The sequence below is a fragment of the Anser anser genome (assembly GCF_964211835.1).
Source record: "Anser anser genome assembly, chromosome: 27".
Taxonomy (NCBI): domain Eukaryota; kingdom Metazoa; phylum Chordata; class Aves; order Anseriformes; family Anatidae; genus Anser; species Anser anser.
Genome location: NC_139748.1, coordinates 7,372,634 through 7,386,273, shown reverse-complemented (window position 1 = coordinate 7,386,273; position 13,640 = coordinate 7,372,634). Strand labels below are relative to the sequence as shown.

At 62.1% G+C, this 13,640-nt stretch overlaps 1 protein-coding gene across 3 annotated transcripts; it reads right to left on the bottom strand.

Moving 5' to 3' along the window:
• Positions 1-2,269: 2,269 nt before the first annotated feature.
• On the bottom strand, positions 2,270-13,189 carry STRIP1 (striatin interacting protein 1). Of its 3 annotated transcripts, none has more exons than XM_083813038.1 (21): positions 12,962-13,189; positions 11,696-11,765; positions 11,337-11,411; positions 10,669-10,803; positions 10,161-10,281; positions 9,157-9,225; positions 8,815-8,921; positions 8,230-8,357; positions 7,577-7,759; positions 7,229-7,446; positions 6,585-6,650; positions 6,307-6,370; positions 5,783-5,854; positions 5,436-5,510; positions 5,117-5,214; positions 4,732-4,858; positions 4,537-4,637; positions 4,311-4,377; positions 3,920-4,024; positions 3,415-3,619; positions 2,270-3,098 (listed from the first exon to the last, which is right to left on the bottom strand). In XM_083813038.1, exons 1-21 carry the CDS (start codon positions 13,172-13,174, stop codon positions 2,851-2,853), a joined length of 2,547 nt encoding a protein of 848 aa, XP_083669164.1. In that variant the 5' UTR covers positions 13,175-13,189; the 3' UTR covers positions 2,270-2,850. The 3 variants fall into 3 exon arrangements, with proteins under 3 accessions (XP_083669164.1, XP_083669165.1, XP_083669166.1); XM_083813039.1 differs by having other exon boundaries at positions 12,796-12,968; XM_083813040.1 differs by lacking the exon at positions 12,962-13,189 and adding an exon at positions 11,841-11,956.
• Between the last annotated feature and the right edge of the window lie 451 nt (positions 13,190-13,640).

Genomic DNA, 13,640 nt, shown 5'->3' with positions numbered 1-13,640 from the left:
CGCGGCACGCGGCCCCCCAGCCCCCCCCGAGCCCCCCCGGGCCCCCCGGGCCACGTCCTCCCCCTCCGCCTCCTCCCTCCCGAGGCGCTCGGCACCGCGGCAGCGGGGTCACCCCGCGCCCCCCGCGCCCTCTGCATCGTGCTACGGGGGGGCAGCGAAAGGGTCCCCCCCAAACGCAGCCCACCCCGGCACCTCTCCGCCCCCCCCTGCGGACGCAGAGAAGCAGCAAGTGGCTGGCGGGGACCCGGCCGTCACTGCCTCTGCCATCGGGGCTGGCGCTGGGACCCCAGAAATCAGCTCCGGAAACCCCCGGGACCCCCCCAGCACCTTCGGCCCAGGGCGAACAGGATCTGATGGCGGGGGCCGCTGTGCCCCTGCCCCTACCGGCCTGGGTGCCCCAGCTGCAGCCGTCCTGGGAAGAAATGGGGGGGGAAGAAATGGTCACTTGGGGAGGGGGGGGTCCCCATTTTTGGAGTGGCCTCAGGCATCGGGGGGAGAGGAGGGGACACGACTGAATTCCCCCATGCAGCTGCTGTGCTTCATTTGCTCTGTGACAGGGGGGTCCCAGGGCAAACTGCAAAGCACCCCCAAACACCTCAAGGCAGTGCACCCGAGCTTACTTTCCAGACAGTAAACGCCCCCCCCCCCCCCCCCCCCCGGCCAAATTGCCCAAATCAAGCCAAGACCAGGTCTCTTCTTGCTCCTGCTGACCCCATCTTTAGAAGATGCTGTTACACCCCCTTGTGCCAAAAAATAATAAAATATCCCCAACAGCCCTCCCCCTTTGCTGCCAGTTCTGCCGCATGCCGGTGCTGGGGAAGGGAAGTGGAGACGCTCAGAAGGGGCCCAGCCTCACTGACCGGCCCAATCTGGGGCAAAAAAAGCCCAAGGTTTCCATGCAAAACCCTCCAAAACTCTCAGTACCCCAGGAGCACCATGGCCACGGCAGGTGGACAACCCCCAGGGGCCCCACGCTGCACCCCCCCTCCCTGCAGCCCCTGCCATCTGCAGGGATTTTGTTACTCATTTATAAACAATAAAACACACTTTTAATAAGTTATTTATGGCTGGGGCCGTGCTGTAAAAGCCACGGTCTCTGATCGCCCGCACAGCTGGGGAACATTTCGGAGAGGCGCGATGGAGACGCAGCTCGCTCACACCTCGGCCGCCGGCTCCTGCCCCGGCAGCGGAGGCACAAGGTGGGTGCTGGGGGTGCCCGCGCCCCCGCAGGAGGGAGGCAGCCCTCAGGGGCTCAGCTTTGCAGACAAACCCCTCACCTCACCTCCCCGCCCACGCTGCTCAGCGGGGGACAAGGTCAGGGTGCAGCACTGGGGGTGGTTTGTGCCACGGGACACCCAGCAGGAGCACCACAGGTTCAGCCTGCCCCTGTCCTTGCCTCTCACTGAAATCAGGGGGGAATCTTTTGGGATTCACCAACCCAAGCTACCCACAGCTGCTGCTACCCCTCGGTCAGGGAAACTGAGGCACAGCAAGGCACAATGGGGAGCTCTGCTGCGGCCAGGCTCCAGGTTTTGGTCTCCAGCTCCTCCACTGAATCACGGAATCGTTAGGGTTGGAAGAGCCCTCCAGGATCACCCGGCCCAACCACCCCCTGCCACCAGCACCCCCTGAGCCCTGTCCCCAAGCACCGGGCCCGACCTCTCCTTGAGCACCCCCAGGGACGGTGACTCCCCCACCTCCCTGGGCAACCCGTCCCAACGCCTGACCGCTCTTTCCGAGCAGAAATGTCTCCTCATTTCCCACCTGAACCTCCCCCGGCACAACTTGAGGCCATTCCCTCTGGCCCTGTCACTGGTTATCTGCAAGAAGAGGTTGACCCCCCAGCTCCCCACACGTGGCTGCAGAGAGCAGTGAGCTCTGCCCTGAGCCTCCTCTTCCCCAGACCAAACCCCCCCAGCTCCCCCAGCCGCTCCTCACAGGACCTGTGTCCCAGGCCCTTCCCCAGCCTCGCAGCCCTGCTCTGGACACGCTGCAGGGCCTCGGTGTCCCTCTGGTAGTGAGGGGCCCAAAGCTGAACCCAGCACTCGAGGGGCGGCCGCAGCAGAGCTGAGTACAGGGGGACGATCACCCCCTAGGCCAACAGATCTGGTCCACCGTAAGCGTGCCCTGAGGACCGTGTGGGGACAAGGATGGGGAACACAAGACCACGAACCTGTGCACCAGCTCAGCCCCACCACTGGCTTCACCCCTTGCTGTTTCCCTGGGGCCAAAGGGACAAGGACGCGGAGAGAGTTCAGACACGCTCAGCTCAGAGGTATCGCGAATATATATATATATGTACAGCTCATCCACCCCACCCAGCGGGGCAAGGGAAGACTGCAGCCTCCAGCCCCCCCCAGCCCCTCGGCCCTGTCACCACCACGTTCCCAGCGCCCCTGGCCCCCTTGCTGCGTCCCCCAGCAGGGTCTGGTGGGGGGACACAGCCACGGTTTTCCTGCCACAGTAGCCCCGTGTCCCGCAGCATCACCTCACCTCGATCTGCCCCAACTGCTCTCCCTCCTCGGCCCTGGCTGGTGAGATGAGGTGGGAGGGCGATGGCAGCGCCACATCGGAAAGGCTGGAGCAGGGGCACGGTGTCCTCCCTCTAACAGGGGCACCCAGGGAACCGTGGCCTCTTTACAAAGCCTTCACCCTCAGCACAGGATTGAGGATGGCACAGCCTGGGAGGAGGCAGAGGGGCGCGATGGCATCCCGGATCCCTCCCAGCCCTGCTGCAGGGGGCCAGGCACCCGCAGACCCTGCTAAAGCCACACACCTGCGGCTTCACCCCCCAGCCTCGAGCCTGTCCCCAAACACCTCCTGCTTCCCCACTATCTCGCTGCGGGGCCATCACTGCAGCAGCTCCTCCCAGGAGATGGGCCGGGAGAAGACCTCCCTCTCCAGCCACAGGTCGTAGTTGACCTGGAAATCCTCAGGCAGCTCCACGCGCTGGCCCAGCACGCTCTGCAGGCAGTTGTCCACGGGCAGGAAGTCAGGGTTGCTGTGCGCCCGGTCGTAGCGGCGCGAGTTGAAGCGCTCAATGCTGGCGCGCAGGGCACACTCCTCTGCCTGGAAATCCCAGGGCCGGGCATCCAGGTCTGGGCAGAGGGAAGAGGGTGTCGGAGGAGAGTTGGGGCGCTTCAGGCAACCAACATCCCCCAGGGTGAGATTTTGCAAATCCTTACAAAGAGCAGTATGCGTGGGCACAGAGCAGGCAGCCACCAACACTTCCAGCACTGGCCGCTGCCAGCTCCTGCCCCACAATGCCATCGCCCCAAATCCTTCCCCACAGCCCAGACCTAGGGGCTGCAGAAGCCCTAAGCAGCAAGGGGACAGCTCTGGCACAAACACACCTCTGCATGGGGCGGAAGGACTGAGGGTAACAGGACACCGTGGCAGCTGCCGCGGACGTACCGTTGCCGTAAGCCCAGTCGTCATTGAGCCGGTGCCGCACTTTCTGGTAGATAGCTGACATGGTCTTCATGTTGCTCTTCCTCCACTGCCGACCCAGGTACTTGGTCTGCACCTTAAGCAACTTCAGCACGTAGAGTTGCATCATGGCCTGCTTCACCTTCAGCGCCCGCTTCAGGATGGGCGCGGACTTGAACACCACCAGCATCTGAGGGACGGCGGGGCCAGGTGGCGGCACAGCTGGGGACACCCGGGTGCCCCCTGCTGCACAGGCACCAGCCCCTCCTCCAGCCCAGGCACACACACAGACCTTCCGTGCAGCACGCACGCACCCTCCCCAGGGGTCTCCCACTCCCCATCCACCTCCCTCCACTCTGCAGGCACCCCCACTGCTCTCCCGCTCTCCAGCGAGTTCTGGGTTGCATCGTGAGGGGCACCCCAAGGCACCCACGGTCCCCTCACCCAATCTAGTCTGCCTGGGCTGAGCCGAGGGCTCCCCAGCCCTCACCATAGTGCGGGAGTGCTTCCACTTGGTCAGCTTGTTCAGGATGCGCAGGAGGTTTATGCAGGAGAAAAGGTTCCTCCAGCAGAACTGGTTGTTGTCTCCTGCCTCCTGCAGGAAAGCAGAGGCAGAAGTAAAGCATGAGATGGAAGCAGGGATGCAGACAGGAAAAGGAGGGGCTGTGCTGGTCGCAGGACCGCTGCCCGAAGAGGCACGGCACAGCAAGCAGCCAGCCCAAGGGTACCCACAGAACCCCCAGCAGCGCCAGAGGCCGAGGCACAGAAGTGCTGAGGGTGCCGGGGCTGGGTGCTGGAGCCCTGCTGCCTCCCCGCGCCCACAAACCCCTCTGGAAAGCACTGCGGGTCGCTGGGAGCCAGCAGAGAAGGGAGCAGCGTACCAGGCTCTCCGCCGTCAGCTCCGGCAGCTCGTGCACCACACAGTACGGGTAGTCCAGGACGGAAATGCTGCAGAAAGGAGGGAGGGTGTCACGCTGCCCCCATGGATCACACCCCTGCGGGGCTGTGGGGCAGTGCAGTCCCACAGCTGGGCCTGCCTGCACCCAAGCCCTGGCCAGGGAGGGAGGAAGCAAGCGGAACCCCCTTTCCCATACCCTCCTCCACTACCTGTTCTTGGCAGTGATGTAGGACATGATGTTCTGGTTGAAAAACTTCAGGATCAGGGGGATGCAGTTGGCAAAGACCAGATGCTGGGCCATGTACTCAAACTGGGGGGAAAGGCCAAGTGGGCAGGTGAACGCAGACCCATCCTGGGTGCTGCCCGTCCCAGAAGCTTGGTGGCCAGACCCTGGCCCAGCTCACCTGGTAGATGTGGTTCAGTTTGAAGTGCTTGAGCAGGAGGAGCAAGACAGCAGAAATGGCTTTGACGATGATCTCCTTGTGCCGATTGACATCCACTCCCAGCTTCATGCTCTGCAGCACCGTGGTCCTGGGGCACACAGAGGAATCCTTGGGGCAGCGCCTGCACCCTGCCAGCCCGCCCCAGAGGTGTCTGCGGGCAGCCTTGCCATTCCCTGGGCTACCAGCAGGCACCTGCAGTCAGGTCCTGCTACACCACAAGACGGTCAGACTGCCCAGGAAGCCTCAGCACAGTCCCAGCCCCCACGACCCTGCCCGGCTCCAAACCTTTCTTCCTTCCCTCCCCATTACAACTGGGCACCTCAGCTCGCCCTCCAGGGTCACTCACGGCATCTCCTCTGGCAAGACATCTGCCAGGATGTTGATGGAGTCCGTCTTAGCCTTGGATGTGGGGGCTGCAGCAAGGAGGATCTTCAGGAGAGCAATCTGGGGAGAAAAGAGAGAGATGGAAAAGGGGGTGGGGGGGGACCAGCCACAGGCCACCCTCCCCACCAGACAGAGGAACAGCGACGCAGATGCTCAGAGGGAAGAAAACCTGGGGACATGACCAGAAAGGGACAGAACAGCAGAGGGAGACCCCAGGGCGAGAGGCTCCCAGATCGGCTCCAGGAGGATGGAGCAGAGCCGCGGAGACCCGCAGTGCTCACCATGTACTGCGGCAGACTCGGCAGGAGGCCCTGGTACAGGATCTCTGCAGGGACTTGCTCCACTTCTTCTTCCCCCTGGTGCCAGGACAGATCAGAAAACCTCACACCGGGAGCAGCCACCAGCACAAAGGGTCTGTTTCAGCCCTGGGTGCTCTGACCCTGAGGGTAGGATATCCCCGGCTCCTGCCCGACGTCCCCTCGCACACCCCACTCTGTCCCTGGAGAAATCGCTCCTCCTTCCCCAACGAGCTGCAGAGCAAACCCAGCCCTCCCGACTGCTGAAAGGCCAGGCAGAACCACGTGCCCACGGCTCCATCTCTGGAGCCCCATCCCCACCCCACACTCACCCCAGAGAGCGGGGAGCGCAGGTACTCATCCTCCATGTGCACTTGCACCTCTGCGATCGACGTGTACTTGTGCTGCAGAAAGAAGAGGGCTCGCACCAAGGGCCAGGGTCCCCCACCGATGTCACCGCTCCCTGCCTGCCCCACAGCGCATCCTGAGACTGCCCCAGCATTGCTGCGTTTCCCGCTCTGTCCTCTCATCTTTTGAAGTCCCTCCAGGAACCTTTCCTATTCCTATCCTAGTGGTGACCCAACACTGATGGGAAGGGAGGCAGGGGAGGACGGTGGCTGCTCGTCTCACCTCTGGGACAACCCCAGTAAGAAAAGGATGAAGCCAGTGAGGGAAGAGGCTTGGCCAGCCTGGGAAACCAGGGAAGAGATGAAAACTTGAGGTCTCTCATCTCACAGGACTGAGCAAGGCGGGGAGAGGTCAGGAAAACGCACCACTGGCCCTGACCTGTGATCAGTGCAGGGGGAGGGGGACCCACACAAAGGCACGAACTGGAGGAATCCACCAACGTACTCACCTGCTTCAGGGTTCGGATGCTTTCATGGATGGGCCTGGGCAACCCCACCACTGTGTTGGTGTCACTGGAGAGAAGGGAAAAAGCTGGGCAGGTCGCAGACAGGAGCAATCACGAGCCACCCACCCCACGGGCAGGTCAGGGACCACCACCCAGAGGAGCTGGCAGCAGAGAAGTCCTGAGCTCGCCAGTCGGAGGGTGGCGGCAGCCCCCACGCCAGCAGCCTCTGCCACAGCCCCCCCCCACCGACAGTTCCCCGAGACGGCTCTGCAGGAACCCACCTGCCCAGAGTGTAGCCGATGAACTTGCTGCGGCTGGACTCCAGGAACATCTCGATGTCCTTCTCTCTGCAGCCAAAGAGACAAGAGGAAGAGTCGCGTTTTCCCGTCAGCCTAAATCCCCCTTGCAGCTGGGGACACAGAGCCAGGTTCTTTTCAGTGGTGCCCAGCGCCAGGACAAGAGGCAACGGACACAAACGGGAACCAGAGGCTCCATCTACACATCAGGAAGCACTTCTGTACCGCACGGGTGGCAGCACTGGTACAGCTCGCCCAGAGAGGTTGCGGAGTCTCCTCCTTGAAGACCTTCAAGAGCCACCTGGGCATGGTCCTGAGCAACCTCCTCTAGGTAACCCTGCTTGAGCAGAGGGGTTTGACCAGACGACCTCCAGGGGCCCCTTCCATTCTTAACCATTCTGTGATACACCACGGCCCCCAGGCACGGGGCATCAGGAATAAATAGCCTTGGGGCCAACTAAAGGGAACAGCGGGTGTCATGCCACTGACGTGACCGCCAGATTGACCGCCCCATCTCCAACACCTTCCACACGCCCCTGCTGAAGTCACACCACGTAACAGCCTCTGTTTTCCTTGAGCAGCTCCAGCTTTCCCTGCAGCCCAGCCCAGGATCAGCCCCACAGACTCACCGGACCTTGGGGGCCCAGGGCAGCCCCTTGGGGCAGGCGATGCGGTCACTTGGGGGATGCTGGGTGGGCGGAGGCATCACCTCATCACGTTCGAGGGGAAAGGTCTCTCCCTCCAGGCTGTTGTCATCATCGTTTTCCTCCTCTTCCTCACGGGAGTCATCAGCTTTGTAAGGGTCCCGCTCGTTGAAGGCATCGAGGTTATCCTGTTTGATCAGGGCCTGGAGAAAAAAAAGCAGGAAGGCGGGTTCTGTCTTACTGCCTACTGTCGGGGCACAAACTGCTCCAAGATCAGCGTCCTGACCCCAGCTTTCTCCTGACTAACACCGCTGGCCCCGGTTCTGGACTCACCTTGTGCTCCCGCCGGCCTCGCTTCTGCTGCTGCTCGATAAGATCGGAGGCTGACGCTGGGGGGGAGGCAGCTCTCATGTTGCGGATGACTTTAATGCTGTCCTCCGGGAGCGGTGGGAGGCCCAGGACCTCCCGCTTCTCTGCTTTCATACTCTGGAGCTCCTCAAAGCCCCCCAGGGTGCACTGCAAGGGAGACCACGGCAACCTGAACAGAGGGGTAGGACTCCTCCGTACATGGCACTGGGGGCTTCTCCACCCACCCTCCCAAATCTGCTCTCTGGGAGTCCCAAATCCTTCCCCATGGTCTAAAACAAGACCTGTCTGTCTCCACACTGCTTTTGTCATTGTGAAATACAGCAGGGATGGGAGGGTGTTCGTGCAGCTGAGGTATCTGGACCTTTTTCTTTACACGGACCCCGGCTAAGGGCCTGAATTGGGTCCATCCTTGGAACCCAGCTCCAGAGACCAACCCCCAATGCTCCCTTATGGCGTGAAACCTGAGAGGTTTTTAATCGGGCACACGTCTACTCGGCTAAATGCCAGACAGGAGAGGATGGAGCAATTACAGACAGCTCTGAGGGCAGAACTTCCTTCCTCCGCTAAACACAAAACTGCAAGATGCACGCTGGCACACCCCGCGTCCTCTCCCTTACCAGCACAGTCTTCCAGAGCAAGAGCAGCACCTTCTTCATGGGGAAGTGCGGAGCGTGGCCACTGCAGAATTTAGTCACCATCCCAAAGAGCATGACAGAGAAGGGCTCGTTGTTGTACAGGGGGGCTCCTGGAACCAGAGAGCAGCGATAGCCAGGCCCTCCTCACACGCTGCCCTCACCCATCCTCCTGCGCCCCGGCGCCACTGCCCCTGCACCTCCCACGGCCCTGACAGGCCCTCACCCCCATCTCCGAGGTCCTCATTTCACCCCAGGCAGCTCCTCTTTGCTTTTGCATGGCCTTGTACCCTCCATAAGTTCTTACCACTGTTTCGAGAGGAAATGACAGCCCAAATATTCAATTTCATTCCCCAGGGAGCGCGCACACAGGTTGCAAAAAAGGCTGGCTGGCCGGCCTCCTCTGCTCCCCTCCTTCACCCCCTCCAGCAAGGTTCAGCCTAGCAGAAACCAACTCAGAGCCACCAGTCCCTGCTACCTGGGGCCTGGAGCCAAACCTGATCTTGCCCTCTTGCTCTTCAGCCCCAGGAACCCCCATCCCATCCTCCCCAGCAAGCGTGAGGTCCTCACCTAGCTCTGCTCGGAAGGTCTGTCGCACGCTCTTCCACTCAGCCTTGTCCCCCTCAGCCTCCTGCCGGACTGTCTCCACGATCAGGTACATGATGTTCAGCAGCACCCTGCGAAGAGCAGGAGATTGGGCTAATTACCAGAGGCTTAGACGGGTTAAGGAGCCTGCCAGCAGCCAGCGCTCTGGGGGAAGGCTTCGTTTGCCACAACCACAGCTTGCCTCCCCTTCACCCACTCCACACCAAGGAATTTGGGCTCAGGCACAGAGGAAAAAAGCAAGGCAAAGCAAGCCAGCAACTCTTGTCCCCCCCTCTCCTCCAAACCCTACCAAACCCTGCTCCATACCTCAGGTCTGTGCTGTCAGCCAGGGAGATTGCGGGCTTCCTCACAGCACTGCTGCAAGCCGCGCTGTTACTGCGGAGGGAGAACAGCCTCAGGGAGAGTCCGGGGACATTTTAACTCTGCCACGAGCAACCCACACACCAGAGCCAAACCCTGGAACAGGTATTGCTGCAACAAGCCCCCCCATCAACAAGAAAGGAGGAACACGGCTGGTTCATTCACTGCCAGACAACACAGCTCTTGGTGAATTTCTGCACTGATCACATTTAATTCTACATGACGTGACCCAAACCAACGTGTGTCACTCCGGAGGCTCCAGGAATCACATTAGGGATAGGCCAGGAATGGGGCTGGGGACAGCACACGATGACTGTGAGCCAGCACCGTGCCCTTGTGGCCAAGAAGGCCGATGGCATCCTGGGGTGTGTCAGAAGGGGGGTAGTTAGTAGGGCGAGAGAGGTTCTCCTCCCCCTCTACTGTGCCCTCGTGAGACCACATCTGGAGTATTGTGTCCAGTTCTGGGCCCCTCAGTTCAAGGACAGGGAACTGCTTGAGAGAGCCCAGCGCAGAGCCACGAGGATGATTAAGGGAGTGGAGCACCTCCCTCACGAGGAAAGGCTGACGGAGCTGGGTCTCTTTGGCTTGGAGGAGACTGAGGGGTGACCTCATTAATGTTTATAAATATGGAAAGGGTGAGTGTCAGGAGGACGGAGCCAGGCTCTTCTCGGTGACACCCAATGATAGGACAAGGGGCAGCGGGTGCAAGCTGGAACACAGGAGGTTCCGCTTAAATTTGAGATGAAGCTTTTTCATAGCGAGGGTGACAGAACACTGGAACAGGCTGCCCCCGGGGGTTGTGGGGTCTCCTTCTCTGCTCCAGCAGGGGGATCGCACTAGATGATCTTTCAAGGTCCCTTCCAATCCCTAACATTCTGTGATTCTGTGAAAAAACCCACCCAGGGAAGAGCTCCAGCGCCACTTCTGAAGTGCCCGCCCACAGTACTCACTCGATCTCCATGTTCAGCAGCTCCACCAGAGCATTGAACGTCCCCACTTCCAGCAACAGGAAGATGTTATACCTCATCCAGGCCTGCACCTCAGCCTCAGAGCCGCACTCCCCAAACGTGCCTGCAATGACACCCTCACTGGATCCCGTCTCTGCAGGGACCCCAAGGCCCTCCCGTGCAGCCAGCACGCTTTGCAGAGGGAACGACAAACACTTCCTTAAATTTAATGCCAAAAGTCAGATGCAGAGGGACAGAACTGCGCTCTTGTGGGTAACAGAGCCCAGATCAGGCAGAGCAGAGATAGCACATAGAAGACTTCTAAGTTTTGGACCAAGCTCCTACAAACTGTCGAGTTCCCTCGAGAATTAGCTTTGTTCAAGGCATCCCAAGCGGAAGCAAAGATGCAATGAAAAATAAACACTTTAAAATATTTTAAATCAATAGCTTCCAATCCTTTACCCAGATTTAGGAACAGGGTAAAGGCCACCAGCCCAATGTCAGGATGTACCTTGGGCAACGTAAAGGATTGCTCGGGCAACCCTCAGCCGCTTCTCCCGCGCGGTGACCTCCAGCCCGTCGAGCAGCCGCATGGCGTGGGTGCGATGCTGGTTCTTGTCCAGCTCCGTCCACTTCTTGTCCCGCACTGGAAAGCCAAAGCAGCCAGGCTGAGGGCATGCAGCACCTCCGTCTGCACTGGGCACAAACACCGCAGGAAGAGCTCAAAAGGATTCGGCTTGAAGGAAAACAGGGCTGGGCCAGCAAACAAGATGTCGCTGGGAATAATGCCCAGGCGCGTGTGACCAGGGCAGAGGGACCGTCTCCCGCCTCCCGTCACACGGCTGGATGAATCCCATCCGTCCGGACTGGCACTAGCAGCAGATGGAAAACGAGCTGGATGCTCTTGCTGCTGCCAGCATGTTCCAGCACAGCTGTCCTGGCACCGACAAACCTCTTTGGTCGTTAACACCAGCAAATGCTGATCATGCTGGACACAGTGAGCTGCGCACCAGGGCCGGCCCACACGTGCTAATGGGGTCTCCAATACAAAACACACGAAGACTGCCACTGCCTGCTCAGGCTCTCTGACACAGCGTTAGTGCAGCAACCCCTGTGTCTCTTCCACGAGAGCCCCATCCCACCCCCAGAGGGGCGAGCGCTCCAGGGGAAAGGTCTTACCGTGGATCCTGAAGTCCTCCTCAAAGCACTTGCGGTTGAGCAGGAACTCTGGCCCTTCCGTGTAGCTGTACAGCTCTGTCAAAAGAACACAGAGAAAAAGCCTCCACAACCTGCACCAAGCCATCAGAGAAAGCTCCAACCCTGACACGTTAATTGCTATTTAAGATGAGGGAAATGCAAAAAATAAACCCAGTGTATGGCAAAATAAAAATCATTACGTGATATCGCATCCCTTTTAACACCAGTGAGGTATTCAAAGACAATAACAAAGGAATATTGGAGTGGACAGAATTCCTTTAACCACTGCCAGGAAAGAAAACCATGGCTGATTCATTGATTCATCGGGATGAGTCCCTTACCAGAGAGCTCTGCTGCCCATTTATCAGTATCTGCATATTCAAACTCCAGGTCTGGGGACTCAGAGTAGCCCTAAAAGCAGAAAAATTCAGTTCAATTACAGCATTTGTCAGTAAAATCAACGTCCCCGAGACGATCACGATTCACCTCATCCTCCTGCAGATCCAGGACTATATCTTCCGTTTAAGAAATAAAAAATTTACCCGCAGCGGCGTAAACGTTTCCAAGGCAACCCCCGGCAGCGCTCTCCCCGGCCCCGCTGCCGCATGGAGCTGGGCTGCGCCTCGCTGCTGGGCAGCCCCCGCCACCGCCCCACCTCCGGAACGCTGCGGGAGCCCCAAAACGGCCCAACACGAAGCAGGAGGGGCCCAGCCCCGGGAAAGGAGGGGGTCGGGCGAGACCGAGCCGCTCAAGCTTTTTGCACGGCTTTCGGAGAACTCAGCCGGTTCCCGCAGCGACAGGCAGCTGCCAACGGGCGCGAAGAGCGCGCACGGAACAAGCCGAGCTGCGCCCTGGGGCTGGGAAAGCTCCCGCGGGAGGCCCCCGAGGGCCGAGGCCCGGCCCAAGGCGGCGGGCCCCCAGCGACCGCTGCCCGGCCTCGGGGCCCCCGCTGCCGGGGGGTTCCCCTGCCCCGGCAAGGGCAGCTCCGCAGCCCCGGGGCCGGGACGCTTTGGGGCCGCACCGGGAGCGCCGGGGGACGAGGCAGCGCCCCGGCCCTGCCCCGCGGCCCCTCCGAGGGCTCCGGCACCTCTCGCCCGGGCCGGGCCCGCACCGAGCGCCCGAGGGGTGCCGGCACCGGGGCGCGGCGAGCCCAGAGCAGCCGGAAGGGGGCTGGCGGGGCCTGGCGGGGCCTGGCCGGGCCGGGCCCCGCGGGGCTGAACCGACCCGGGCCGTGCCCGCCGCGGGGCTGGGAGGGGCGGCACCGGAACCAAGCGGCGGGGCCCAGCCAGGGGGGGGCCGAGACGGAACCGGACCGGGCGGCGCACCGGGAGCCGCGGGCCTGCGCGGCCGGGACCGGCACCGGCACCGGCACCGGGCCCCGCCCCTCCCGGGAAGGCCTCCGCCCGCCCCCCGCGGAGCCGGGCCCGGCGGCGGCGCTGACCTCGGAGTCCTTGCGCGGCGGGCGGCCCAGGTCGCGGCCCTTCCCGGGCGGCGCCGCCCCGCCGCGGGCCTTGTTGTTGCCCGGGAGCGGCCCCGCGCCGCCGCCGCCGCCCGGCTCCATGGCGGCCGCCCTCCGCCGCGCGCGCCGAGCTCTCGCGAGGACTCACCCCCCCTTCTCGCGGGAGCGGCAGGGAGAGCCGGGGCAGCGCCGCCGCCATGTTGGGAGTGGCGCCGGGCTCCAGCCGCTCGGGCGGCTGCGCCATGGCTCCGCCCGCCCGTCCCGCCGCGGCGGCCGCGTCACCGCTCGGCGTCGCCCGCCCCCGGCGGCCACGTCCGGTGCGGTACCCGGCCGGCACCGAGCTCCGCCCCCGAGCCGCCATCTTAGGTGTGGCACGGCCTCCGCGGCCGCGGCCCGCAGCCATGCTGGGAGCGGCGCTTCCGCCCGCGGCTCGACAGCTTCAGGCCGCCATGTTGGGAGTGGCAAGACCCCGAAGTGGGACAGACCCCAAAATGAGGGGCCGGGAAGGAAAGAGAGGGGCCTCGAACCAGTGACCCCTCAACCCGAGGGGACTGGGGGCGCTCAGACCCCAATTAGAGCGGGACGAGCTGCCAATAGAGGGGCCCCAGGGAACTCTCAGCCCCTCAGAGGGCCAAGAGGAGCTTGGAGAAGCTCAAAGCCCCCCGCGGAGGGGTCAGGGAGGCTCAGACCCCAAACGCGGGGCCCTGGAGGAGCTCCCAGGGGCTGGGCAGGGCCAAAGCACGGCCCAGAGCTGGTGCCGGGCAGAGCTCCTGCCAAACACGGGGCTCAGATGCAACCCCCAGGGACCCCAAGGGGGTGCAGTCGAG

Excerpts from the sequence above, each read along its gene's own strand:
- STRIP1 (XM_083813038.1), bottom strand. The coding sequence starts at position 13,174 with ATGGCGGCTCGGGGGCGGAGCTCGGTGCCGGCCGGGTACCGCACCGGA. Across the intron at positions 11,412-11,695 it reads ATGGGCAGCAGAGCTCTCTG|AGCTGTACAGCTACACGGAA; the intron begins GTAAGGGACTCA and ends TTCTTTTGACAG. Across the intron at positions 3,620-3,919 it reads GGAAGCACTCCCGCACTATG|ATGCTGGTGGTGTTCAAGTC; the intron begins GTGAGGGCTGGG and ends GCCGTCCCTCAG.